This window comes from Scyliorhinus torazame, chromosome 21 (assembly GCF_047496885.1).
Source record: "Scyliorhinus torazame isolate Kashiwa2021f chromosome 21, sScyTor2.1, whole genome shotgun sequence".
Classification (NCBI taxonomy): domain Eukaryota; kingdom Metazoa; phylum Chordata; class Chondrichthyes; order Carcharhiniformes; family Scyliorhinidae; genus Scyliorhinus; species Scyliorhinus torazame.
This window is the reverse complement of record NC_092727.1, coordinates 75,887,947-75,915,857: the sequence shown is the minus strand read 5'-3', so window position 1 is coordinate 75,915,857 and position 27,911 is coordinate 75,887,947. Positions and strand designations below refer to the sequence as shown.

Genomic DNA, 27,911 nt, shown 5'->3' with positions numbered 1-27,911 from the left:
TGTGGCGGTTGGATGTGGGACTGCTGGCAGATGAGGAGGTGTGTGGGAGGGTGAGGGGGTGTATCGAAAGGTTCTTGGAGGCCAACGACAACGGGGAGGTGCGGGTGGGGGTGGTATGGGAGGCGCTGAAGGCGGTGATCAGGGGAGAGCTAATCTCCATCAGGGCTCATAGGGAGAAGATAGAGGGCATCGAAAGGGAGAGGTTAGTGGGGGAGATTTTAAGAGTGGACAGGAGATACGCAGATGCCCCTGAAGAGGGATTACTTAGGGAAAGGCGACGTTTCCAGACAGAGTTTGACCTGTTGACCACAGGGAAGGCAGAGGCACAGTGGAGGAAAGCGCAGGGGGCGACGTATGAGTATGGGGAGAAGGCGAGTCGGATGCTGGCACACCAGCTCCGTAAGAGGATGGCAGCGAGGGAAATAGGTGGAGTCAAGGATGGAAGGGGAGCTACGGTGCGGAGTGCGACGAAAGTAAATGAGGCATTCAAGGCCTTCTATGAGGAGCTGTACAGATCCCAGCCCCCAGCAGGGGAAGAGGGGATGAGACGATTCCTGGACCAACTGAGGTTCCCGAGGGTGGAGGAGCAGGGGATGGCTGGTTTGTGGGCACCAATTGGGTTGGAGGAGCTGAGCAAAGGTTTGGGGAGTATGCAGGCAGGGAAGGCCCCGGGACCGGACGGGTTCCCGGTTGAGTTCTACAGGAAGTACGTAGACCTGTTGGCCCCGCTGCTAGTGAGGACTTTTAATGAGGCAAGAGAGGGAGGGACCCTGCCCCCGACAATGTCGGAGGCGACGATCTCTTTGATCCTGAAGCGGGAAAAGGACTCACTGCAATGTGGGTCGTACAGGCCGATCTCGCTCCTCAACGTGGATGCTAAGTTGCTGGCAAAAGTGCTGGCCACGAGGATCGAGGACTGTGTCCCGGGGGTGATTCACGAGGACCAGACGCGATTTGTAAAGGGCAGGCAGCTAAACACAATGTGCGGCGGCTCCTAAACGTGATAATGATGCCATCGGAGGGAGAGGCGGAGATAGTGGCAGCTATGGACGCGGAGAAGGCCTTTGACCGAGTAGAGTGGGAGTACCTTTGGTAAGTGCTGCGTAGGTTTGGGTTCGGGGGAAGGTTTATTAGTTGGGTTAAGCTCCTTTACAGAGCCCCGGTGGCGAGTGTGGTTACGAATCGGCGGAGGTCGGAGTATTTTCGTCTGTACCGTGGGACGAGGCAGGGGTGCCCCCTGTCCCCCCTGTTGTTTGCATTAGCAATTGAACCCTTGGCCATGTCATTAAGGGAGTCTAGGAAATGGAGGGGGGTGGTCCGAGGGGGAGAGGAGCATCGAGTGTCGCTCTATGCAGATGACCTGTTGCTGTATGTGGCGGATCCAGTGGAGGGGATGGTGGAGGTCATGCAGACTCTAAGGGAGTTTGGGGATTTTTCGGGCTATAAGCTTAATGTAGGGAAGAGTGAACTCTTTGTAGTACAGGCAGGAGACTAGGAAATGGGGGTAGACGATCTACCACTGAGGAAGGCGGAAAGGAGCTTTCGGTACCTGGGGATCCAAATAGCTAGGAGTTGGGGGGCCCTACATAAACTGAATCTGACGAGGCTGGTGGAGCAGATGGAGGAGGACTTCAAAAGATGGGACCTGTTGCCGCTCTCGCTAGCGGGTAGAGTGCAGTCGGTCAAAATGGTGGTCCTCCCGAGGTTTCTTTTTGTGTTTCGGTGCCTTCCCATCGTGATCACCAAGGCCTTTTTTAAGAGGGTAGGCAGGAGCATTATGGGGTTTGTGTGGGCGAATAAGACCCCGAGGGTAAGGAGAGGGTTTCTGGAGCGCAGTAGGGACCGAGGAGGGTTGGCGCTGCCGAATCTGGGGGGCTACTACTGGGCAGCAAATGTGGCGATGATCCGTAAGTTGGTGATGGAGGGAGAGGGGGCGGCATGGAAGAGGTTGGAGATGGTGTCCTGCAAAGGAACGAGCCTGGGGGCGCTGGTGACGGCACCGCTGACGCTCTAGCCGACAAGGTACACCACGAGTCCGGTGGTGGCGGCAACGCTAAAGATCTGGGGCCAGTGGAGACGGCACAGGGGTGCAATGGGAGCCTCGGTGTGGTCCCCGATCAGGGGTAACCATCGGTTTGTCCCGGGGAGGATGGACGGGGGGTTTCAGAGCTGGCATCGGGCGGGGATTAGAAGAATGGGGGACCTGTTCATTGATGGGACGTTTGCGAGCCTAGGGGCAGTAGAGGAGAAGTTTGGGCTACCCCCGGGAAATGCTTTCAGATACATGCAGGTGAGGGCGTTTGTGAGGCAGCAGGTGAGGGAATTCCCGTTGCTCCCGGCACAGGAAATTCAAGACAGGGTGATCTCGGGTGTATGGGTTGGAGAGGGCAAGGTGTCGGCGATATACCAGGAGATGAAAGAAGAGGGGGAGGCGTTGGTAGAGGAGCTGAAGAGTAAATGGGAGGAGGAGCTGGGGGAGGAGATTGAGGAGGGGCTATGGGTTGATGCCCTAGGTAGGGTTAATTCCTCCTCCTCGTGTGCCAGGCTCAGCCTGATACAATTTAAGGTGGTTCACAGAGCGCACATGACAGGGGCGAGGCTGAGTAGGTTCTTTGGGGTGGAGGACAGATGTGGGAGGTGCTCAGGAAGTCCGGCGAACCATGTCCATATGTTTTGGTCATGCCCGGCACTGGAGGGGTTCTGGAGGGGAGTGGCGGGAACAATATCTAAGGTGGTGAAAGCCCGGGTCAAGCCAAGCTGGGGGCTAGCAATATTTGGAACAGTGGACGAGCCGGGAGTGCAGGAGGCGAAAGAGGCCGGCATTCTGGCCTTTGCGTACCTAGTAGCCCGGCAAAGGATCTTGCTAATGTGGAAGGAGGTGAAGCCCCCCAGCGTGGAGGCCTGGATAAATGATATGGCAGGGTTTATCAAGCTAGAGAGGATAAAGTTTGCCTTGAGAGGGTCTGCGCAGGGGTTCTACAGGCGGGGACAACCGTTCCTAAACTATCTCGCGGAGCGTTAGATGAAGGTCGGTCAGCAGCGGCAGCAACCCGGGGGGGGAAAGGGGGGGGTGGGATGTCTTGCGAAGGGGGGCGGAGGGAGGTCTGTCTGGTGGGTATTTGAGCAGGATAATACATGAAGAATCTGAAAACTGGCATGTACGGGAGGAAGCCAATGTACAAAGTTCTGTAACATATCGTTTTACCATGTTTATGTCTTGCTATGTGCGTTTTCTTTCTATTTGTTATGAGGGGGGGGGTTGTTTTTTAAGGGTGAAAAATTGTGTTAAAAATTTTAATAAATATATATTTTTAAAAAACATGTCTGCCATTTCCCCATTATCACTGACAATATCTCCATTTTCAGATTTTACTGGGCTTACATTGTTCTTCACCACCTGCTTTCCTTTATATAACTATAACATTTCTTCTTATTAATTTTGATGCTCCTTGCAAGTTTCCTTTCATACTCCCTTTTAGTAGATCTTAAAAGCTGCTTCGTGACCCTTTGCTGGTCTTTGTATCTATCCCATTCGTCTGGATCTATGCTATGTTTTGCATTTTTGCAAACACTTCCTTTCAGCTTCACGCCGTCCCTAACCTCTTCAGTTGTCCATGAACAAAGAACAAAGAAATGTACAGCACAGGAACAGGCCCTTCGGCCCTCCAAGCCCGTGCCGACCATGCTTCCCGACTAAACTACAATCTTCTACACTTCCTGGGTCCGTATCCCTCTATTCCCATCCTATTCATGTATTTGTCAAGATGCCCCTTAAATGTCACTATCGTCCCTGCTTCCACCACCTCCTCCGGTAGCGAGTTCCAGGCACCCACTACCCTCTGCGTAAAAAAACTTGCCTCGTACATCTACTCTAAACCTTGCCCCTCTCACCTTAAACCTATGCCCCCTAGTAATTGACCCCTCTACCCTGGGGAAAAGCCTCTGACTATCCACTCTGTCTATGCCCCTCATAATTTTGTAGACCTCTATCAGGTCTCCCCTCAACCTCCTTCGTTCCAGTGGGAACAAACCGAGTTTATTCAACCGCTCCTCATAGCTAATGCCCTCCATACCAGGCAACATTCTGGTAAATCTCTTCTGCACCCTCTCTATAGCCTCCACATCCTTCTGGTAGTGTGGCGACCAGAATTGAACACTATACTCCAAGTGTGGCCTAACTAAGGTTCTATACAGCTGCAACATGACTTGCCAATTCTTATACTCAATGCCCCGGCCAATGAAGGCAAGCATGCCGTATGCCTTCTTGACTACCTTCTCCACCTGCGTTGCCCCTTTCAATGACCTGTGGACCTGTACTCCTAGATCTCTTTGACTTTCGATACTCTTGAGGGTTCTACCATTCACTGTATATTCCCTACCTTCCAAAATGCATTACCTCACATTTGTCCGGATTAAACTCCATCTGCCATCTCTCTGCCCAAGTCTCCAAACAATCTAAATCCTGCTGTATCCTCTGACAGTCCTCATCGCTATCCGCAATTCCACCAACCTTTGTGTCGTCTGCAAACTTACAAATCAGACCAGTTACATTTTCCTCCAAATCATTTATATATACTACAAAGAGCAAAGGTCCCAGCACTGATCCCTGTGGAACACCACTGGTCACAGCCCTCCAATTAGAAAAGCATCCTTCCATTGCTACTCTCTGCCTTCTATGACCTAGCCAGTTCTGTATCCACCTTGCCAGCTCACCCCTGATCCCGTGTGACTTCACCTTTTGTACTAGTCTACCATGAGGGACCTTGTCAAAGGCCTTACTGAAGTCCATATAGACAACATCCACTGCCCTACCTGCATCAATCATCTTAGTGACCTCCTCTAAAAACTCTATCAAGTTAGTGAGACACAACCTCCCCTTCACAAAACCATGCTGCCTCTCACTAATACGTCCATTTGCTTCCAAATGGGAGTAGATCCTGTCTCGAAGAATTCTCTCCAGTAATTTCCCTACCACTGAAGTAAGGCTCACCGGCCTGTAGTTCCCTGGATTATCCTTGCTACCCTTCTTAAACAGAGGAACAACATTGGCTATTCTACAGTCCTCCGGGACATCCCCTGAAGACAGTGAGGATCCAAAGATTTCTGTCAAGGCCTCAGCAATTTCCTCTCCAGCCTCCTTCAGTATTCTGGGGTAGATCCCATCAGGCCCTGGGGACTTATCTACTTTAATATTTTTTAAGACACCCAACACCTCGTCTTTTTGGATCTCAATGTGACCCAGGCTATCTACACACCCTTCTCCAGACGCAACATCTACCAATTTCTTCTCTTTGGTGAATACTGATGCAAAGTATTCATTTAGTACCTCGCCCATTTCCTCTGGCTCCACACATAGATTCCCTTGCCTATCCTTCAGTGCGCCAACCCTTTCCCTGGCTACCCTCTTGCTTTTTATGTACGTGTAAAAAGCCTTGGGATTTTCCTTAACCCTATTTGCCAATGACTTTTCGTGACCCCTTCTAGCCCTGCTGACTCCTTGCTTAAGTTCCTTCCTACTTTCCTTATATTCCACGCAGGCTTCGTCTGTTCCCAGCCTTTTAGCCCTGACAAATGCCTCCTTTTTCTTTTTGACGAGGCCTACAATATCTCTCATTATCCAAGGTTCCCGAAAATTGCCGTATTTATCCTTCTTCCTCACAGGAACATGCCGGTCCTGAATTCCTTTCAACTGACACTTGAAAGCCTCCCACATGTCAGATGTTGATTTGCCCTCAAACATCCGCCCCCAATCTATGTTCTTCAGTTCCCGCCTAATATTGTTATAATTAGCCTTCCCCCAATTTAGCACATTCATCCTAGGACCACTCTTATCTTTGTCCACCAGTACTTTAAAACTTACTGAATTGTGGTCACTGTTACCGAAATGCTCCCCAACTGAAACATCTACCACCTGGCCGGGCTCATTCCCCAATACCAGGTCCAGTACCGCCCCTTCCCTAGTTGGACTGTCTACATATTGTTTTAAGAAGCCCTCCTGGATGCTCCTTACAAACTCCGCCCCGTCTAAGCCCCTGGCACTAAGTGAGTCCCAGTCAATATTGGGGAAGTTGAAGTCTCCCATCACCACAACCCTGTTGTTTTTACTCTTTTCCAAAATCTGTCTACCTATCTGCTCCTCTATCTCCCGCTGGCTGTTGGGAGGCCTGTAGTAAGCCCCCAACATTGTGACTGCACCCTTCTTATTCCTGATCTCTACCCATATAGCCTCACTGCCCTCTGAGGTGTCCTCCCGCAGTACAGCTGTGATATTCTCCCGAACCAGTAGCGCAACTCCACCTCCCCTTTTACATCCCCCTCTATCCCGCCTGAAACATCTAAATCCTGGAACGTTTAGCTGCCAATCCTGCCCTTCCCTCAACCAGGTCTCTGTAATGGCAACAACATCATAGTTCCAAGTACTAATCCTAGCTCTAAGTTCATCTGCCTTACCCGTAATACTTCTTGCATTAAAACATATGCACTTCAGGCCACCAGACCCGCTGTGTTATGCAACTTCTCCCTGTCTGCTCTGCCTCAGAGCCCCACTGTCCCTATTCCCTAGTTCTCCCTCAATGCTCTCACCTTCTGACCTATTGCTCCCGTGCCCACCCCCCTGCCATACTAGTTTAAACTCTCCCGTGTGACACTAGCAAACCTCACGGCCAGGATATTTATGCCTCTCCGGTTTAGATGCAACCCGTCCTTCTTATATAGGTCACACCTGCCCCGGAAGAGCTCCCAGTGGTCCAGATAACGGAAACCCTCCCTCCTACACCAGCTGTTTAGCCACGTGTTTAGCTGCTCTATCTTCCTATTTCTAGCCTCACTGGCACGTGGCACAGGGAGTAATCCCGAGATTACAGTCCTAGAGGTCCTGTCTTTTAACTTTCTGCCTAGCTCCCTGAACTCCTGCTGCAGGACCTCATGCCCCTTCCTGCCAATGTTGTTAGTACCAATATGTACAACGACCTCTGCCTGTTTGCCCTCCCCCTTCAGGATGCCCTCTACCCGTTCGGAGACATCCTGGACCCTGGCACCAGGGAGGCAACATACCATCCTGTAGTCTCTTTCACGTCCACAGAAGCGCCTATCTGTGCCCCTGACTATAGAGTCCCCTATTACTATTTATCTTCTGCGTTTTGACCCTCCCTTCTGAACATCAGAGCCAGCCGTGGTGACACTGCTCTGGCTGCTGCTGTTTTCCCCTGATAGGCTATCCCCCCCGACAGTATCCAAAGGGGTATACCTGTTCGAGAGGGGTACAACCACAGGGGATTCCTGCACTGACTGCCTGCCCTTTCTGGTGGTCACCCATTTCTCTGCCTGCACCTTGGGGGTGACCACATTTACATAACTGCGATCTATGACGCTTTCCGCCACCTGCATGCTCCTAAGTGCATCCAATTGCTGCTCCAACTGAACCATGCGGTCTGTGAGGAGCTCCAGTTGAGTGTACTTTCTGGAAGCCTCCCGGACCTGCCACATCTCACAGTCAGAGCACTGCACCCCTCTAACTGACATTGCATCAATTAATTAAAATTTAAATTAAAAAAAAAACTTTTAAAAAATATATATATTTTTTTAAATTTCAAAGTTACTGTTAACTATCTGTTTCCTAGCACTAGATTTCTAATAGAAATGCGAAAGCTAAATATAGTACTCTCCGATCTCTGGCTTAGATACCCCTCTAAATTATAATTAAGTAATTATGTTTAATTAGTTACCAATGCTTAATTTTTTTAATTTAGTGTAGATTCCCAACCAGCCACTCAGGTCACAGCTTTTCTGTGATGTCACTTCAGTTTCCCACCGACACACACAATTTGAAAAAGGTATAAAAGTAAAAATGAGTAAAAATCACTTACTTACCTTCTTACCTTCTGAGTGTCTTAGATGTTCTCAGGTTCTCTCCCTGACAGAGACTGCTCCTCCACCTCCGAACCTTGACCTGCACAATGCTAATAATATAATATAATAATAATATAATATGGCACTTACCTCACACCAATGGGTCTTATTATTAGGTTAGAGGAGGAGGGCGAGTGGGAGACACTACACGTGTAATGTCTCGGGTTCCCTCTCCACCAGAATTTATTGGTTGGGGGGGGGGGGGGTCTTCCCAGAAGTTCGCAGGTCGAAAAAAATAAAACAGTAAAGAAGTGTTTTTTTAAAAGGATAAACTTACCTCCCAGAAATCACTTGCGCACCGCTCCCACTGAAATCGACTGGCCTGTTCCTGTGAAGGTAAGTGTTTTTAAAGGATAAACTTACCTCCCAGAAATCACTTGCGCACTGCTCCCGCTGAAATCGACTGGCCTGTTCCTGTGAAGCTAAGTGTTTTTAAAGGATAAACTTACCTCCCAGAAATCACTTGCGCACCCCTCCCGCTGAAATCGACTGGCCTGTTCCTGTGAAGGTAAGTGTTTTTAAAGGATCAACATACCGCCCAGAAATCACTTACCTTTACAGGAACAGGCCAGTCGATTTCAGCGGGAGCGGTGCGCAAGCTCCCGCTGAAATCATGGCTGTTTTTTTTTGTGGAGTTTACCTCTCAGGACTAGAAACTCGCTCTGTATCTCGTTAAATAAACATAGAACATAGAACAGTACAGCACAGAACAGGCCCTTCGGCCCTCGATGTTGTGCCGAGCATTGTCCGAAACCAAGATCAAGCTATCCCACTCCCTGTCATTCTCGTGTGCTCCATGTGCCTATCCAATAACCGCTTAAAAATTCCGAAAGTGTCCGACTCCACTATCGCAGCAGGCAGTCCATTCCAAACCCTAACCACTCTCTAAGTAAAGAACCTACCTCGTACATCCCTCCTATATCTCCCACCATAAATCTTATAGTTATGCCCCCTTGCAACAGCTACATCCCCCCGAGGAAATAGTCTCTGAATGTCCACTCTATCAATCCCCCTCATTATCTTATAAACCTCTATTAAGTCGCCTCTCATGCTCCTCCGCTCCAAAGAGAAAAGCCCTAGCTCCTTCAACCTTTCCTCATAAGACCTGTCCTGCAAACCAGGCAGCATCCTGGTAAATCTCCTTTGCACCCTTTCCAGTGCCTCCACATCCTTCCTATGAGGTGACCAGGACTGCACACAGTACTCCAAATGTGGTCTCACCAGGGTCATGTATAGTTGCAGCATAACCCTGCGGCTCTTAAACTCAAGCCCCGTTAATAAACGCTAACACACTATAAGCCTTCTTCATGGCTCTATCCACTTGAGTGGCAACCTTCAGAGATCTGTGGATATGAACCCCAAGATCTCTCTGTTCCTCCACATTCCTCAGAACCCTGCCTTTGACCCTATAATCCGCATTCAAATTTTTTCTACCAAAACGAATCACCTCGCATTTATCAGGGTCAAACTCCATCTGCCATTTTGAAGCCCAGCTCTGCATCCTATCAATGTTTACAACAGCTCTCCACCTCATCCACTACTCCACCAATCTTGGTGTTATCAGTAAATTTACTGACCCACCCTTCAGCCTCCTCCTCCAAGTCAGTGATAAAAATCACAAATAGCAGAGGACCCAGCACTGATCACTGTGGTACACCGCTGGTTACTGGTCTCCAGTCTGAAAATTTTCCATCCACCACCACCCTGTCTTCTGTGTGATAGCCAGTTACTGATCCAATTGGCTAAATTTCCCTCTATCCCACACCTCCCACTATCCCTCTATCCCACAAGATGCATCCAGACAAATATATGAACGGGCGGGGAACAGATGGAAGTCGATCCTTGGAAAATAGGCGACAGGTTTAGATAAAGGATCTGGGTCAGCGCAGGCTTGGAGGACCGAAGGGCCTGTTCCTGTGCTGTAATTTTCTTTGTTCTTTGTTCCTTACTTTCTTCATGAGCCGACCATGGGGAACCTTATCAAACGCCTTACTAAAATCCATGTATATGACATCAACTGCTCTACCTTCATCTACACACTTAGTTACCTCCTCAAAGAATTCAATCAAATTTGTGAGGCAAGACCTACCCTTCACGAATCCGTGTTGACTATCCCGGATTAAGCTGCATCTTTCCAAATGGCCATAAATCCTATCCTTCAGGACGTTTTCCATTATCTTCCCCACCACCGAAGTAAGACTAACTGGCCTATAATTACCAGGGTCATTCCTATTCCCTTTCTTGAACAGAGGAACAACATTCACCACTCTCCAGTCCTCTGGCACTATCCCCGTGGACAGCGAGGACCCAAAGATCAAAGCCAAAGACTCTGTAATCTCATCTCTTGCCTCCGTAAGAATCCTTGGGTATATCCCATCTGGCCCAGGAGACTTGTCGACCCTCAGGTTTTTCAAAATTGCTAATACATCCTTCCTCAGAACATCTACTTTCTCCAGCCGACCCGCCTGAATCACACTCTCATCCTCAAAAACATGGCCCCTCCCCTTTGTGAACACTGAAGAAAAGTATTCATTCAATGCCCCCTCCTAGCTCTCCTAAGCCCTTTTTTCAGCTCATTCCTTGCTACCTTGCAACCTTCAAGTGACCCTACTGAACCTTGTTTTCTCATCCTTACATACTCTTCATTTTTCCTCTTGACAAGACATTCAACCTCTTTTGTGAACCATGGTTCCCTCACACGGCCATTTCCTCCCTGCCTGACAGGGACATACCTATCAAGGACACGCAGTATTTGTTCCTTGAACAAGCTCCACTTTTCATTTGTGCCTTTCTTTCCCTGATAGTTTCTGTTCCCATATTATGCTCCCTAATTCTTGCCTAATCGCATCATAATTACCCCTCCCCCAATTATAAACCTTGCCCTACCGTATGGCCCTATCCCTCTCCGTTGCAATCGTGAAAGACACCGAATTGTGGTCACTATCCCCAAAGTGCTCTCCCACAAACAAATCTAACACTTGGCCCGGTTCATTACCCAGTACCAAATCCAATGTGGCCCCCCCTCTTGTCGGCCTATCCACATATTGTGTCAGGAAACCCTCCTGCACACACTGAACAAAAACTGCCCCATCCGAACTGTTCGACCTATAGAGGTTCCAATCAATATTTGGAAAGTTAAAGTCACCCATGACAACTACCGCGAGACCTCCACACCTATCCATCATCTGTTTTGCAATTTTGTCCTCCACATCTCTATGACTATTTGGGGGCCTATAGAAAACTCCTAACAATGTGACCATCTTCCTTACTGAAACATCTATATCCCAGAACTTCCAAAAACCATTCCTGTCCTTGTTCTAAACATGTCTCCGTAATGGCCACAACATCGTAGTCCCAAGTACCAATCCACGCTCCAAGTTCACCTACCGTATTCCGGATGCTCCTTGCATTGAAGTAGACACACTTCAACCCACCTTTCTGTCTGCCGGTACACTCCTGCGACCTTGATACCCTCCTCAGTACCTCACTACTCTCAACACTGGCTTCTGGAACACAGCTCGTTTTCCCAGCCCCCTGACAAATTAGTGTGAACCCCCCCCCCCCCCGAAGAGCCGTAGCAAATTTCCCACCCAGGATATTGGTGCCCCTCTGATTCAGGTGCAAACAGTCCTGTCTGTACAGGTCCCACCTTCCCAGAATGTGCTCCAATTATCCACGTACCTGAAACCCTCCCTCCTACACCATCCCTGCAGCCACGTGTTTATCTGCACTTTCGCCCTGTTTCTCACCTCACTAGCACGTGGCACCGGCAACAAACCAGAGATGACAACATGGTTTGTCCTGGCTCTCAGCTTCCATCCTAGCTCCCTAAATTCCTGTTTTAAATCCCTGTCCCTTCTCTTACCTATGTCGTTGGTACCGATGTGTACCACGACTTGTGACTGCTCCCCCTCCCCTTTAAGGATTCTGAAAACACGGTCCGAGCCGTCACGGACCCTGGCACCCTGGAGGCAACATACCATCCGTGAGTCTCTTTCGCTGCCACAGAACCGTCTATCTGTCCCTCTAACTATCGAGTCCCCAATAACTATTGCTCTCCTGCTCTCCCTCCTTCCCTTCTGAGTACAGGGCTGGACTCAGTGCTGGAGATCCGTTCACCATGGCTTACCCCTGGTAGGTCGTCCCCCTCAACAGTATACTTGTTACTGAGAGGAACGACCACAGAGAATCTCTGCACTGATTGCTTCCTCCCAGCCCCTCTCACCGTCACCCATCTACCTTGATTCTTCAGAGTAACTACATCCCTGAAGCTACTATCTATGACCACCTCTGCCTCCCGAATGATCCTAAGTTCATCCAGCTCCAGCTCCAGTTCCCTAACGTGGCTTCTGAGGAGCTGGAGATGGGTGCACTTCCCACAGGTGAAATCAGCAGAGACACTGATGGCGTCCCTCACCTCAAACATTCTGCAGGAGGAACATTGCACTGCCTTCCCTGCCATCCGCTCTAGATAAAGAAAGAAAAAGAAAGAAAGAGCGTACCTGTTATTCACTCTACCCCTTAGGTCAAAGGAGGTGGAAAGGTGGGGGACACTACAAGTATAGCGTGTAGGGTTTAGAAACTGTCCAACTTAAATACAGGTAAAATTAAAGCACTTAACCAGTAGCCACTGCGCCCCACATGAGAACAGCAATCAGATGTTATGGGCCTACGCAAACAATTTAAATCTTTACTACTTACCCAGCAGTCACCCTGTCCTCACTCCGACCGGATTCAGCTGGAAACTCCCAACAGTAAGTTTTTTAAAAAATGTACTCCCCTTCTCAGCAAGCACTCAATCAGCAGCCACTGCGCCCCGCACGATAACACCTCAGGGAAAATAAAAACTACTTACCAGTCACCAGCCAATCATTTACCTGCAGGCTGTGATGTCACGGTTCAGCTTATTTCTACTTCTACCTGCCCTCAAGTCACCCTCTGGATCTTTACTCGGCTGGGATCCATTCTGTGATTGTCTTTTTTTTTGTTAGAGGAGGAGGTAGGGAGGGAAACACTGAAGAAGTGTTTCAGGTTTAACTGTCACTTGACAACAGCTCCTCCACAAACCACCTTCAAGATACGGTGACCGCAATGCACTAATGCAGATTTTCCCCGCAATAGCCAATCAGCAGCTCCACTCTATTGCCCTCTGCTGGATGCTTGCCTTCACTTGAACACCTAGGGTGTCTTGCTCAGGTACACTTTCTGGATGCAGTGACCGCAATGCACTGATGCAAATATTCCCCACAACAGCCAATCAGCAGCTCCGCTCTACTGCCCTCAAATCCTGCAACAGTCAACCTTGACAAGTCTATAATTCTGGCATCTGAATCATGGCTTTTCACTTTCAATTGCTGCACTGAATACACAATAATCTCTGAGGACCAAAGGTCCATCTTGAATGCTCCCATTTCTGGGGGGAGGTGGCTCTTGCCCTGAGAGAGCTTCAACCTGGTAAGGCCCTGGGGCCCGAAGATTTTGGATATGAATTTTATAAGGAATTTAAAGAAGTGCTGATAGACGCTTTGATTTGTATGTATAACCACTCATTGGAAGCAGGTTTGCTGCTGCAGACACCTAGTGAAGCAAATATTTCCTTAATTCTGAATGCAGACAAGAATCCTGAAGAGTGCATCTCGTTCTTGAATGTAGATTTGAAACTGTGGTCGTAGGTGTTGGAGCGGCACCCAGAAAGAATCCTCCCTATGATCATCCAGGGTGATCAGACTGGGTTCATAAAGGGCCGGGATTAAAGTAACAATGTCAGCAGGTTTTAAATATCAGGCGTGATTTACCAGCCTGGTAGCGCCCGACTTGGTAATGTGATGAGGCAGTTGAATCTCGTGAGAGGCCTCTCGCGAGATATGCGATGCTCGAAACGTCTCGGGAGATTCAACAGAATCGCTGAGCAAAATCCAGATTAGCATATTTAAATGAGCCAATAGGCTCCTTTAAACATGTTTGCACTGGATTATCCCGGGGCCCGGGACCTAACGGCCACTGTTGGGAGACCACACGTCATCTTACTGCACCTTGGGAGACCACACTGCACCTTACTGCACTGGTCCATACAAACGTGGACCAGTGATAACAGCACCTGGAGGAGGGGGGCTCCCAGGTCATTAGAGACGCCTTGGTGGTTTTCCTCTGGGCAGGACAGTACCCTAGCACTCATGCTGGCAGCCGGACACCTTGGCACTATCCCCTGGGAACCCTGGCAGTGACACCCTGGCACTGTCCTGTTGGCACTCCCAGGCTAGTAGGAGCACTGCCAAGATGGTAGGCTGGCAGTGTCAGGGTGCCAGGTTGCCCGTGCCAGGGGTCAGGCCCGGGGTGCCTTGCCCATAAGAGCTGGCATGAGGGGACGCTCAAGGATCCTGTAAGAGGTACGTTAGTTGGAGTGGAGGGGTCCGGATCGAAAGATCAGGCAGCGTTTAATAATGGCGCCCGATCGTGAGCAGCATGAAATCACGTAAACGAGGCATTCGCCGCAGTGGCCAAAAAAAAGACAAGGGGCGGGATTCTCCACTCCCACGCCAAAGTGGCCGCGCTGTCGTGAACACCGTCGAGGTTCACGACGGCGCGGAATGGCCCCGGTCCCGACCGATTCAGGCCCTGACAATGGGCCAGTATCGGGGCTGCGTCATCTACACGGGCCAGGCTTTGTCACCCGCGTAAAAGCGGCGCTGCATAGATGACGCAGCCGGCGCCGCATCACGGGCTCCAACCCGCGCATGCGTGGTTGCCTTCCTCTCTAAGTCCGCACCGCAAGAAGATAGGGGACGGATCTTGCGGGGCCGCGGAAGGAAGGAGGTCCTCCTTCAGAGAGGACGGCCCGACAATCGGTGGGCACCGATCGCGGGCCACCCCACATTCCAGGTGAAGCCGGTGCAGGATTCCCCTCTCACCCCCACAGGCCGCCCCCCCCCCAGCGTTCACGCACCGCCCACGACTGCAGCGACCAGGTGTGGACGGCGCCGGGGGGAACCTGCCGTTTAGGCCTGGCCGCTCGGCCCATCCGGGCCTGAGAATAGCGGGGGTGCCGGAGAATCGCCATTTTCGGTGTCTCCGGCGATTCTCCGGCCTGCGGCCCGCGAAACTCGACCGGGCCGTTCCCGCCGCTTGGGTGAATCGCGGGGAGGGCGTCGGACCGGCGTCCCCAGAAATTTTGGCGGCCCAGGCGATTCTCCCAACCGGCGTGGGAGTGGAGAATCGCGCCCAAGGTGCTTATGAATAGCGGGATTTTTCTCGGTGCTGCACTCAACACGCCCGAAACAGGATGGACTCTGTTTTTGTCTTGTTGAATCGCGTCCATCATTCAGTTCTTTCTAAAACAGGTGTTAGATGTGTTGATGATCTCCTTGGATGCAGAAAAAGCGTTTGATCGAGTGAAATGGAATTATTTAATTGATATGCTGAAGAAGTTTGGGTTGGGAGGGAGTTTGTTAAGTATATACAAGTGCTTTTTGATGGCAGTTCTTGCAAACAGTTAGAGGTCTGATAATATTTCTCTCCAACGAGGGACTAGTCAGGGCTGCCCGTTATCCTTGTTATTGTTTGGAATAGCTATGAGCCCCTAGTGGAGGCAATTGGACAGTATCCCTCAGTTTTTGGGCTACACAGTGGAGGGAAGCAACATAAGATTACGTTATATGCGGATGACATGTTGCTACTTGCACCTAAACCGGGCATTTCGGTTCCCGCTATTATTGGCGTGGTGGGTAGATTCAGCCTTTTCTTGCATTATAATTTTACGACGTCTGAGACTGTGCCAGTGGGAAGGTTTAGAGGGCAACCTCCCCACTTTGCTAATTTCCCTTCAGGCATCCCATTCAAACTTTACTTATTTGTGTAATGTGGTTACCCCCCCTTTAGACATACGTATGGGGCCAACTTTTTACTCGCATCTATTAAGTAGGACCTGAACCGTTGGTCCACCTTGCCGCTATTGTGGTTGGGCAGGATAGCACTGAATAAGATGAATGTGTTGCCTAAGTTATTGTATCCTTTATGGATGCTGCCAATCTTGTTGTCTGTTAGGGTATCCTGAGATACTTATTTTTCAGATATCTGCAAATCAGAGACTTTATGCTTAATAAGACAATTTTATGCATCTTGATGATTTCCTCTCCCCAGTGGAAAAAAATCTTGATATCTTTATTAGTGTCACAAGTAGGCTTACATTAACACTGCAATGAAGTTACTGTGAAAAGCCCCTAGTCGCCACACTCCGGCGCCTGTTCGGGTACACAGAGGGAGAATTCAGAATGTCCAATTCATCTAACAAGCACGTCTTTCGGGACTTGTGGGAGGAAACTGGAGCACCCGGAGGAAACCCACGCAGACACGGGTAGAATATGCAGACTCCGCACAGACAGTGACTCAAGCTGGCAATAGAAACCGTGTCCCTGGCATAGTGAAGCAACAGTGCTAACCACTGTGCTGTCATGGTGCCGCCCATATCCACGGAACCTATGCAATTAACCAGGAATTTGTATGATATTTTATGTTCTGGATCATGTGTGAGTATATAGGTTTTGGGAAAAGGACTTGAGAGTGAATATTGATGAGGAGATTTGGGGTAATATATGGGAAAATACCAATAGAATCTCAGTCTGTAATAGAATGAAGGAGATTCTATTCAAAATGCTACACTGTCTGCATGTCATACCAGGGTTGCTGCAGGCATGACGGGCCGAATGGCCTCCCTCTGCACTGCAGGGGTTCTATGATTCTCAGGCCACCAAACTGAAATTCGACTAACTGACATCCTCCCCATCACATCATCAAATCGGCACCTTCACTTCTCTGTACAGAGACAATCCAAACATAAATCAACCTTTGCTCGAAGATGCAATTTCTGAGATTGCTCTGAAGTTTCCATTTCCCATGTTTAGCCAGCAACTCCTTTAATAACCTCAACCCAGTGAGGTAGTGCTAACATTTTCCAGAAGCCCAGACATTTGCTGAGTTTACCAACTCTAGAGCCTTTTAGAAGTGCTGGGTGGGACAAGATTCTGGGATCCCATCCCCATTCTCATTCTGACTATCTTTGCTGGTGTGGGATATGGTTGGCGAGCTGGCATGCACAACTCTCGCCCTTGCTGGCTCCATTGTGGAGTTGGGCAGTCCAAACATTCCCCCCTGCACCTTTTTGTGGAATTGAGCTTAGAACATAGAACATAGATCGATACAGCGCAGTACAGGCCCTTCGGCCCACGATGTTGCACCGAAACAAAAGCCATCTAACCTACACTATGCCATTATCATCCATATGTTTATCCAATAAACTTTTAAATGCCCTCAATGTTGGCGAGTTCACTACTGTAGCAGGTAGGGCATTCCACGGCCTCACTACTCTTTGCGTAAAGAACCTACCTCTGACCTCTGTCCTATATCTATTACCCCTCAGTTTAAAGCTATGTCCCCTCGTGCCAGCCATTTCCATCCGCGGGAGAAGGCTCTCACTGTCCACCCTATCTAACCCCCTGATCATTTTGTATGCCTCTATTAAGTCTCCTCTTAACCTTCTTCTCACCAACGAAAACAACCTCAAGTCCATCAGCCTTTCCTCATAAGATTTTCCCTCCATACCAGGCAACATCCTGGTAAATCTCCTCTGCACCCGCTCCAAAGCCTCCACGTCCTTCCTATAATGCGGTGACCAGAACTGTACGCAATACTCCAAATGCGGCCGTACCAGAGTTCTGTACAGCTGCAACATGACCTCCTGACTCCGGAACTCAATCCCTCTACCAATAAAGGCGAACCCCCTCTTTTTTTGAGGGGGTGACCAAGAAGGTAGATGAGGGCAGTGCAGTAGACGTTGTCTACATGGACTTTAGCAAAGCCTTTGACAAGGTACCGCATGGTAGGTTGTTGCAGAAGGTTAAAGCTCACGGGATCCAGGGTGAGGTTGCCAATTGGATTCAAAATTGGCTGGACGACAGAAGGCAGAGGGTGGTTGTAGAGGGTTGTTTTTAAAACTGGAGGCCTGTGACCAGTGGTGTGCCTCAGGGATCGGTGCTGGGTCCACTGTTATTTGTGATTTATATTAATGATTTGGATGAGAATTTAGGAGGCATGGTTAGTAAGTTTGCAGATGACACCAAGATTGGTGGCACAGTGGATAGTGAAGAAGGTTATCTAGGATTGCAACGGGATCTTGATCAATTAGGCCAGTGGGCCGACGAATGGCAGATGGAGTTTAATTTAGATAAATGTGAGGTGATGCATTTTGGCAGATCGAATCAGGCCAGGACCTACTCAGTTAATGGTATGGCATTGGGGGGAGTTATAGAACAAAGAGATCTAGGAGTACAGGTTCATAGCTCCTTGAAGGTGGAGTCGCAGGTGGACAGGGTGGTGAAGAAGGCATTCGGCATGCTTGGTTTCATTGGTCAGAACATTGAATACAGGAGTTGGGACGTCTTGTTGAAGTTGTACAAGACATTGGTACGGCCACACTTGGAATACTGTGTGCAGTTCTGGTCACCCTATTATAGGAAGGATATTATTAAACTGGAAAGAGTGCAGAAAAGATTTACGAGGATGTTGCCGGGACTTGATGGTTTGAGTTATAAGGAGAGGCTGGATAGACTGGGACTTTTTTCCTTGGAGCGTAGGAGGCTTAGGGGTGATCTTATAGAGGTCTATAAAATAATGAGGGGCATAGATCAGGTAGATAGTCAACATCTTTTCCCAAAGGTAGGGGAGTCTAAAACAAGAGGGCATAGGTTTAAGGTGAGAGGGGAGAGATTCAGAAGGGCCCAGAGGGGCAATTTCTTCACTCAGAGGGTAGTGAGTGTCTGGAATGGGCTGCCAGAGGTAGTAGTAGAGGCGGGTACAATTGTGTCTTTTAAAAAACATTTAGACAGTTACATGGGTAAGATGGGTATCGAGGGTTATGGGCCAAGTGCGGGCAACTGGGACTAGCTTAATGGTAAAAACTGGGCGGCATGGACTGGTTGGGCCGAAGGGCCTGTTTCCATGCTGTAAACTTCTATGATTCTATGATTCTAACACTCCATTGGTCTTCTTCACAACCCTATCAACCTGGGTGGCAACTTTCAGGGGTCTATGTACATGGACACCTAGATCCCTCTGCTCATCCACACTTCCAAGAACTTTACCATTAGCCACACATTCCGCATTCCTGTTATTCCTTCCAAAGTGAATCACCTCACATTTCTCTACATTAAACTCCATTTGCCACCTCTCAGCCCAGCTCTGCAGCTTATCTATGTCCCTCTGTAACCTGCTACATCCTTCCACACTGTCGACAACACCACCGACTTTAGTGTTGTCTGCAAATTTACTCACCCACCCTTCTGCGCCTTCCTCTACGTCATTGATAAAAATGACAAACAGCAATGGCCCCAGAACAGATCCTTGTGGTACGCCACTTGTAACTGAACTCCATTCTGAACATTTCCCATCAACCACCACCCTCTGTCTTCTTTCAGCTAGCCAATTTCTGATCCACATCTCTAAATCACCCTCAATCCCCAGCCTCCGTATTTTCTGCAATAGCCTACCGTGGGGAACCTTATCAAACGCTTTACTGAAATCTATATACACCACATCAACTGCTCTACCCTCGTCTACCTGTTCAGTCACCTTCTCAAAGAACTCGATAAGGTTTGTGAGGCATGACCTACCCTTCACAAAGCCATGCTGACTATCCCTGATCATATTATTCCTATCTAGCTGATTATAAATCTTGTCTCTTATAATCCCCTTCAAGACTTTACCCACTACAGACGTGAGGCTCACCGGTCTATAGTTGCCGGGGTTGTCTCTACTCCCCTTTTTGAACAAAAGGACCACATTTGCTAGCCTCCAGTCCTCTGGCACTATTCCTGTAGCCAATGATGACATACAAATCAAAGCCAAAGGTCCAGCAATCTCTTCCCTGGCCTCCCAGAGAATCCTAGGATAAATCCCATCAGGACCCGGGTACTTATCTATTTTCAGCCTGTCCAGAATTGCCAACACCTCTTCCCTACGTACCTCAATGCCATCTATTCTATTGGCCTGGGTCACAGCATTCTCCTCCACAACATTATCTATTTCCTGAGTGAATACTGACGAAAAATATTCATTTAGTATCTCGCCTATCAGACTCCACACACAACTTCCCATCGCTGTCCTTGACTGGTCCTACTCTTTCCCTAGTCATTCGCTTATTCCTGACATTCCTATAGAAAGCTTTTGGGTTTTCCTTGATCCTACCTGCCAAATACTTCTCATGTCCCCTCCTTGCTCGTCTTAGCTCTCTCTTTAGATCCTTCCTCGCTACCTTGTAACTATCCATCGCCCCAACTGAAACTTCACACCTCATCTTCACATAGGCCTCCTTCTTCCTCTTAACAAGAGATTCCACTTCTTTGGTAAACCACGGTTCCCTCGCTCGACGCCTTCCTCCCTGCCTGACCGGTACATACTTATCAAGAACACGCAGTAGCTGATCCTTGAACAAGCTCCACTTATCCAGTGTGCCCAACACTTGCAGCCTACTTCTCCACCTTATCCCCCCCAAGTCACGTCTAATGGCATCATAATTGCCCTTCCCCCAGCTATAACTCTTGCCCTGCGGTGTATACTGATCCCTTTCCATCATTAACGTAAACGTCACCGAATTGTGGTCACTGTCCCCAAAGTGCTCTCCTACCTCCAAATCCAACACCTGGCCTGGTTCATTACCCAAAACCAAATCCAACGTGGCCTCGCCTCTTGTTGGCCTGTCAACATATTGTGTCAGGAAACCCTCCTGCACACACTGTACAAAAAACGACCCATCTAATGTACTCGAACTATATCTTTTCCAGTCAATATTTGGAAAGTTAAAGTCTCCCATAATAACTACCCTGTTACTTTCGCCCTTATCCAGGATCATCCTCGCCATCCTTTCCTCTACATCACTAGAACTATTTGGAGGCCTATAGAAAACTCCCAACAGGGTGACCTCTCCTTTCATGTTTCTAACCTCAGCCCATACTACCTCGGAAGATGAGTCCCCATCTAGCATCCTCTCCGCCACCGTAATACTGCTCTTGACTAGCAGCGCCACACCTCCCCCTCTTTTGCCTCCTTCTCTGAGCTTACTAAAACACCTAAACCCCGGAACCTGCAACATCCATTCCTTTCCCTGCTCTATCCATGTCTCCGAAATGGCCACAACATCGAAGTCCCAGGTACCAACCCATGCTGCCAGTTCCCCTACCTTATTTCGTATACTCCTGGCATTGAAGTAGACACACTTCAAACCACCTAGCTGAACACTGGCCCTCTCCTGCGACGTCAAATCTGTGCTCCTGACCTCTATACTCTCATTCTCCCTTACCCTAAAACTACAATCCAGGTTCCCATGCCCCTGCTGCATTAGTTTAAAGCCCCCAAAGAGCACTAACAAATCTCCCCCCCAGGATATTTGTGCCCCTCAGGTTCAGATGTAGACCATCCTGTCTGTAGAGGTCCCACCTTCCCCAGAAAGAGCCCCAGTTATCCAGAAATCTGAATCCCTCCCGCCTGCACCATCCCTGTAGCCACGTGTTTAATTGCTCTCTCTCCCTATTCCTCATCTCACTATCACGTGGCACGGGCAACAACCCAGAGATAACAACTCTGTTTGTTCTAGTTCTGAGCTTCCATCCTAGCTCCCTGAAAGCCTGCCTGACACCCTTGTCCCCTTTCCTACCTATGCCGTTAGTGCCAATGTGGACCACGACTTGGGGCTGCTCCCCCTCCCCCCTAAGGACCCGTAAAACACGATCCGAGACATCACGTACCCTTGCACCTGGGAGGCAACATACCAAACGTGAGTCTCTCACGCTCCCACAAAATCTCCTATCTGTGCCCCTGACTATCGAGTCCCCAATTACTAATGCTCTGCTCCTCTCCCCCCTTCCCTTCTGAGCAACAGGGACAGACTCCGTGCCAGAGGCCCGTACCCCATGGCTTACCCCGGTAAGTCGTCCCCCCCACAAGTATCCAAAGCGGTATACTTGTTTCTCAGGGGAACGATCGCAGGGGATCCCTGCACTGACTGCTTCTTCCCAGTCCCTCTTACAGTTACCCATCTATCTCCAATCTTTGGTGTAACTAATTCCCTGAAGCTGCTATCTGTGACCCCCTCTGCCTCCCGAATGATCCGAAGTTCTTCCAACTCCAGCTCCAGTTCCCTAACTCGGTCTTGGAGGAGCTGGAGATGGCAGCACTTCCTGCAGGTAAAATCAGCAGGGACACTAACGGCATCCCTCACCTCAAACATCCTGCAGGAGGAACATTGCACTCCCTTCCCTGCCATCCCTCTAACTTTCTACCAAGATCTGGCTAACAACTAAATTAAATTTTTTTAAAAATAATAATAATAAAATATGGTACTTACCTCACACCAATGGGTTTTATTATTAGGTTAGAGGAGGAGACACTACACGTGTAGTGTCTCGGGTTTCCTCTCCACCAGAATTTATTGGTGAGGGTCTTCCCAGAAGTCCGCGGGTCGAACTTCCTGTTCCCGCCTTAAACACTAAATTTTTTTTAAAAAACAGCAAAGAGGGACCGAAAACAGGACCAGGTAAGTGTTTACCGCTGAAATTGACTAGCCTGCTCCTGTGAAGGTCTCCCAGAAATCACTAACGCACCGCTCCCGCTGAAATCGACTGGCCTGCTCCTGCAAAGGTAAGTGTTTTTAAAGGAGAAACTTACCTCCCAGAAATCACTTGCGCACTGCTCCCGCTGAAATTGACTAGCCTGCTCCTGTGAAGGTCTCCCAGAAATCACTAACGCACCACTCCCGCTGAAATCGACTGGCCTGCTCCTGCAAAGGTAAGTGTTTTTAAAGGAGAAACTTACCTCCCAGAAATCACTTGCGCACTGCTCCCGCTGAAATTGACTAGCCTGCTCTGCTCCCGCTGAAATCGAGTGGCCTGCTCCTGCAAAGACAAGTGTTTTTAAAGGAGAAACTTACCTCCCAGAAATCACTTGCGCACTGCTCCCGCTGAAATTGACTAGCCTGCTCCGCTCCCGCTGAAATCGACTCTTCTTTGGTAAGAATACATGATTCTTCGTGTCTCAGAGGTGATGAAAACCAGGGAGGGGGGGATGGGGACCCTAATCCCAAGATGTGTGGGGATGGACAATCCAAACTTCCTCCTGAACGTTTTGGTGTAGCTGAGCCCCTTTGATAGGAATACATGGTTTCTGTCTCTCAGAGATGGCATGAACCAGGGCGATCCCCATTCCCAAGAGGATACCCCAAATCAGTCACCAGCTTCTGGAATTATTTCATTGATGGACTTTTAAATGAAACAATTCTGCTCTTTCATTTTCAGTTACATATGTTTTATGTTTTTACTGCTGTGATTGTTGGGCTCTGAGGTAAGTTGAATATTACATTCATCAGCATTGTGTTAGTGTGAAGATGCATTACAGTACTTCTTAATCGGAGAAAGTGCTCTTCTAATAATAATAATAATCGCTTATTGTCACAAGTAGGTCTCAATGAAGTTACTGTGAAAAGCCCCTAGTCGCCACATTCTGGCGCCTGTTCGGGGAGGCTGGTACTGGAATTGAACACGCGCTGCTGGTGTTGTTCTGCATTACAAGCCAGCTGTTTAGTCCACTGTGCTAAACCAGCCCCTAGTGCATTCAAAACAGAAGAAAACATTGACTGGCAACTGAACTGAAGTGATTTAAATCAAACTCTGTTTGAAACGGGGAAATACGTCAGTAGCTTTCAGTTAGAGAATCACAGCATTATTAGAGCACAGAAAGCAGCCATTTAGCCCATTTTGTTTACACCGGCTCTCCAATTAAGCATTATGACTTAGCACCATTCTCCTACCATTTCCCCATACCCCTGCACACTGTTTCTATTCAAATAAACATCTAATGCCCTCTTGAATTCTCAGAATCAACCTGCCTCCACCACACTTCCAGGCTGTGCAGCCCATAACAAACCAATCATTGTGTGAAAAAGTCTTTGCTCACATTGCATTGGCTTCTCTAGCAAATTATTTTTAGCAAATATTCTCTTAGCTTCCTCCTCTCTAAGGAGAACAGTTAAATCTTCTCCAATCTATCTTCATAACTGAAGTTTTGTCATCCCTGAAAATATTATTGTAAATCTCTTCTTCACTCTCTCCAATGCATTCACATTCTTCCTTTTTAAAAATAAATTTAGAGTACCGAATTTTTTTTTTCCGAATTAAGGGGCAATTTAGTGTGGCCAATCCACCTAACCTGCACATCTTTGGGTTGTGGGGGTGAAACCCACGCAGACATGGAGAGAATGTACAAACTCCATACAGACAGTGACCCAGGGCCGGGATTCAATCCCGGGTCATCAGCGCCGCAGTCCCAGTGCTAACCACTGCGCCACATGCCGCCCTTCACATTCTTCCTTAAGTGTAGCGTTCAGAACCATGCATTATACTCTAGCTGAGGACTAGCTAGCCTCTGAAACAAGTTCAGCATAACCTCCTTGATCTTGTACTCTATGCCACTATTCATAAAGCCTAGGATACTATAAGCTTTATTAACTGTTCTCTCCACCTGTCCTGCCATTTTAAATGGCTTATGTACATATACACCCGTGTCTCTCTGCTCCTGCACACCCTTTAGAATTGTATCCCTTATTTTAAATTGTTTCGACATGTTTTTCCTACCAAAATGAATCATCTCACACTTCTCCACATTGGACGTCATCTGCCACCTATCTGCCCACTCCACCAACTTGTCGATGTCTTTTTGACATTGTCCTCCTCACAGTTTATAATTCTTCAATGTTTTGTAGCATGTACAAACTTTGAAACTGTCCCCTGCATACCAAAATCAAGATCATCACTAAGTATCAGAAAAAGCAAGGGGCACAAGACTGACACCTGGGAAACTCCACTACAAACCTTCCTCCAGCCCATTGCTCACTGTTTTCGATTACTTAACCAGTTTTGTATCCACGTTGCTACTGTCCCTTTCATTCCATGAACTATAACTTTTCTCACAAGTCAGTTGTGTGGTGCTGTATCGAATGCCTTTTGGAGGTCCATATACACCACATCAACACATTACCCTCATCACCGTTAGAAAAACAGAAAATGCTAGAAAGACTCAGCAGGTCTGGCCTCATCTGTGGAGCAAGAAACAGGTAACATTTTGAATCCTTATGACCAAGTTACAGAGGTGAAGAGGAGTAATGCAGACTCAAAACATGAACTCTGTTTCTCTGTCCACAGATGTTGCCAGACCTGTTCAGTTTTTCCAGGATTTTTTATTTTTATTTCAGATTTCCAGCTTCTGCAGTATTTTGCTTTGATTAACCCACTCTGTTACCTCTTCAAAAAATCTCATTAAGTTAGTTAAACATGATTTTCCTTTAAGAAATCCATGCTGACTCTTTCAGATCAACCACAGTTTTCCACGTGACTATTAATTTTATCCGAAATAGTTGTTTCCAGAAGCTCCCCCACCCTAGTGTAGTTAAACTGGCTGGTCTGTAGTTGCTGGGTTTATCTTTACAGACTTTTCTGACAAGGAACAAAGAACAAAAGCAGAAACCTGCTATTGGAGTGTATTGATTGGTAGGTCATCTTGTGTACATAGAACATAGAGTGCAGAAGGAGGCCATTTGGCCCATCGAGTCTGCACCGACCCACATTAACCCTCACTTCCACCTTATCCCCCTAACCCAGTAACCCCTCCTAACCTTTTTGGACACTAAGGGCAATTTAGCATGGCCAGTCCAGCTAACCTGCACGTCTTTGGACTGTGGTAGGAAACCGAGTACCCGGAGGAAACCCATGCAGACACGGGGAGAACGTGCAGACTCCGCACAGACAGTGACATAGCAGGGAATCAAACCTGGGACCCTGGCGCTGTGAAGCTACAGTGCTAACCACTATGCTACCGTGCTGCCCCACGCGTAGCTTAGAAAAAAATGTAGCTTAGAATCAAATGTAGCTGTCTGTTGTAATCTTTTCCAAGGGTTACTCTAACAGCTGAGCCAATTATGAATGCGTGGCTGAGAACCACTTATCACAGCAGGGACCTGCATTCACATTTTGATCAACAATTTCAACACACTATGAAAGGATGGGATGGTTAGATAAATAGATGTGTGCTTTTACAACAGTTTGACTAGTTTAGGGGATTTAATTTTTTTCTGAATAGCTTTCTTTGAAGGAGACCTGTTTTCATTAAGTGTATTTGCATAACTACTTCATTAGATTGTTAGAAGATTATTTTTAATGTCCATTTCAAAAACATCCTGAGGTCTGTTATATTGCACACTGGCTGAGTAGCTATGGAAGATACATGGGGGTCATGGAGGATATAAGGGGGAATGAAAGATAAACAGGGCTATGAGGGGCATGGAGGGTGTATGGGGTTTTGAGGAGTCATGGAGAGAGCATCGGTGATTTGAGGGGTCAGAGAGAGGGCATGGGGTGGGTGGAATGGTGGGTGCAGAGGGTGAGGGTGAGCATTGGAGTGCCTGACATTCATGTTTAGAACTTGGCCGATGTCTCAGTAAACGGAAGTGGGTGCTTGAGCCTACGGCCCAGTCACCCACCTGCCTCGGACCTGCCTCCAGAGGCTGTGGGATGATTCCATCCGGCTCTTGCCTCCCCGGCATGGACTCGTTGAGCCAAGACTGTTTACACAATGAATTTTCAAAATAGTTTCTGTAGATTTTCATCCCACTCCCTTCTGGCCTGGCCAATATTTATTTGCTTCATTTTTTCCCTTAGAAACTGCTGATGATAGGAGGTTGAGATTTCCCTCTTTGTGAAAGATGTAGTCCACATTTTAACATAGTTTAAAAGCAGTAATATCGTGACTGCTATATATTTTAAGGCCTTAAAATATGTGGGATGTTGTAAAGGTGTGGGGAGTGAACGAGAGAGTGGGATTAGCCTATGTGGGATATTAAAGGAGGCAGCGAGTGAGTGGGAGAGTGGGTGGATGTCTCTTGTGAGAAAATAAACTGAGGAAGCCTGTTTCTATCCTCCAACATTCTCAGATTCTATGAACATGATGTGTTGTAATCAGTGAAATGGTTTACCTGAAGAGACACAGAATGATTAATGCGGCACTCAGGAACATCAGAGATAGGCTATGTCCGACAGTGTAGCTTATCTTCACTGCCTGCAGGAATATTCCCTGAATTGAAAAAAACATAAGAGAAGAAACATAAGAAACAGGAGCAGGGGTAGAACACGGGCCATCAAGGCTGGTATGCCATTCAACATGATCATTGACCAATCTTGGGCTTCAACCCCATTTTCCCGCCATTTCCCATATCACAGATATTTGAAATATGAGATCAGTCCTTTTGATGTAAAACCAACTCAAGATGATGCGGCAGGAGGGAGAGTCTGTTTTAGAGCCATAGTGACACAGAAAATATACGCAAAATATTTCTAACAAAATAGCGGATCGAATCCCCCATTGCCCCCCCCCCCCCCCCCCCCCCCCGCCGCCTCTCCCCACGGCATGTTCTGCGGTGGTGGAGGAGGCCCACGAATGGCTGGCTGGTGAATCTTACGACCGGCTGCTAGTCAATGGAGTTTCCCATTATTCGCACCCTTCCTTTAAGACACTCCTTAAAACTTACCTCACTCCTTAAAACTCGTTGACAAAGTTTTTGGTCACGTGCCCTAACATCTGCTCATTTGGCTTGGTATCATTTTTTAATAAATACTCCTGTGAAGTGCTTGCAATATTAAAGGTGCTATACAAATACATGTTGCTGTTGTTGGCTCCAGTATGAACCAGTATAGATAAGAGACATAAAAGTAGAGAAACCTCTGGACAACAGTGACCATAATATCACACATTTTGAGATAATAATTGAGAAGGATAAAGTGTGACAAATTCCAAGAAAAATAGATTGGAGAAAAGCCAATTCTGAGAGGATGGCAAAGGAACTTAGGATGCATCGGATGGAGAGGAAAACTGCAGGGGATGGGCACAATGGAAATGTGGAGCTTGTTCAAGGAACA

General features: G+C 48.0%; 1 protein-coding gene across 1 annotated transcript in view; it reads right to left on the bottom strand.

Moving 5' to 3' along the window:
• The window catches only part of LOC140398357 (vasoactive intestinal polypeptide receptor-like), a 380,360-nt gene that overhangs the window by 122,813 nt on the left and 229,636 nt on the right, over positions 1-27,911 (bottom strand). Inside the window, exon 5 of the mRNA XM_072486947.1 lies at positions 26,972-27,069. Coding sequence (XP_072343048.1) covers positions 26,972-27,069 — 98 coding nt within the window. The remainder of the gene's footprint in view (positions 1-26,971; positions 27,070-27,911) is intronic.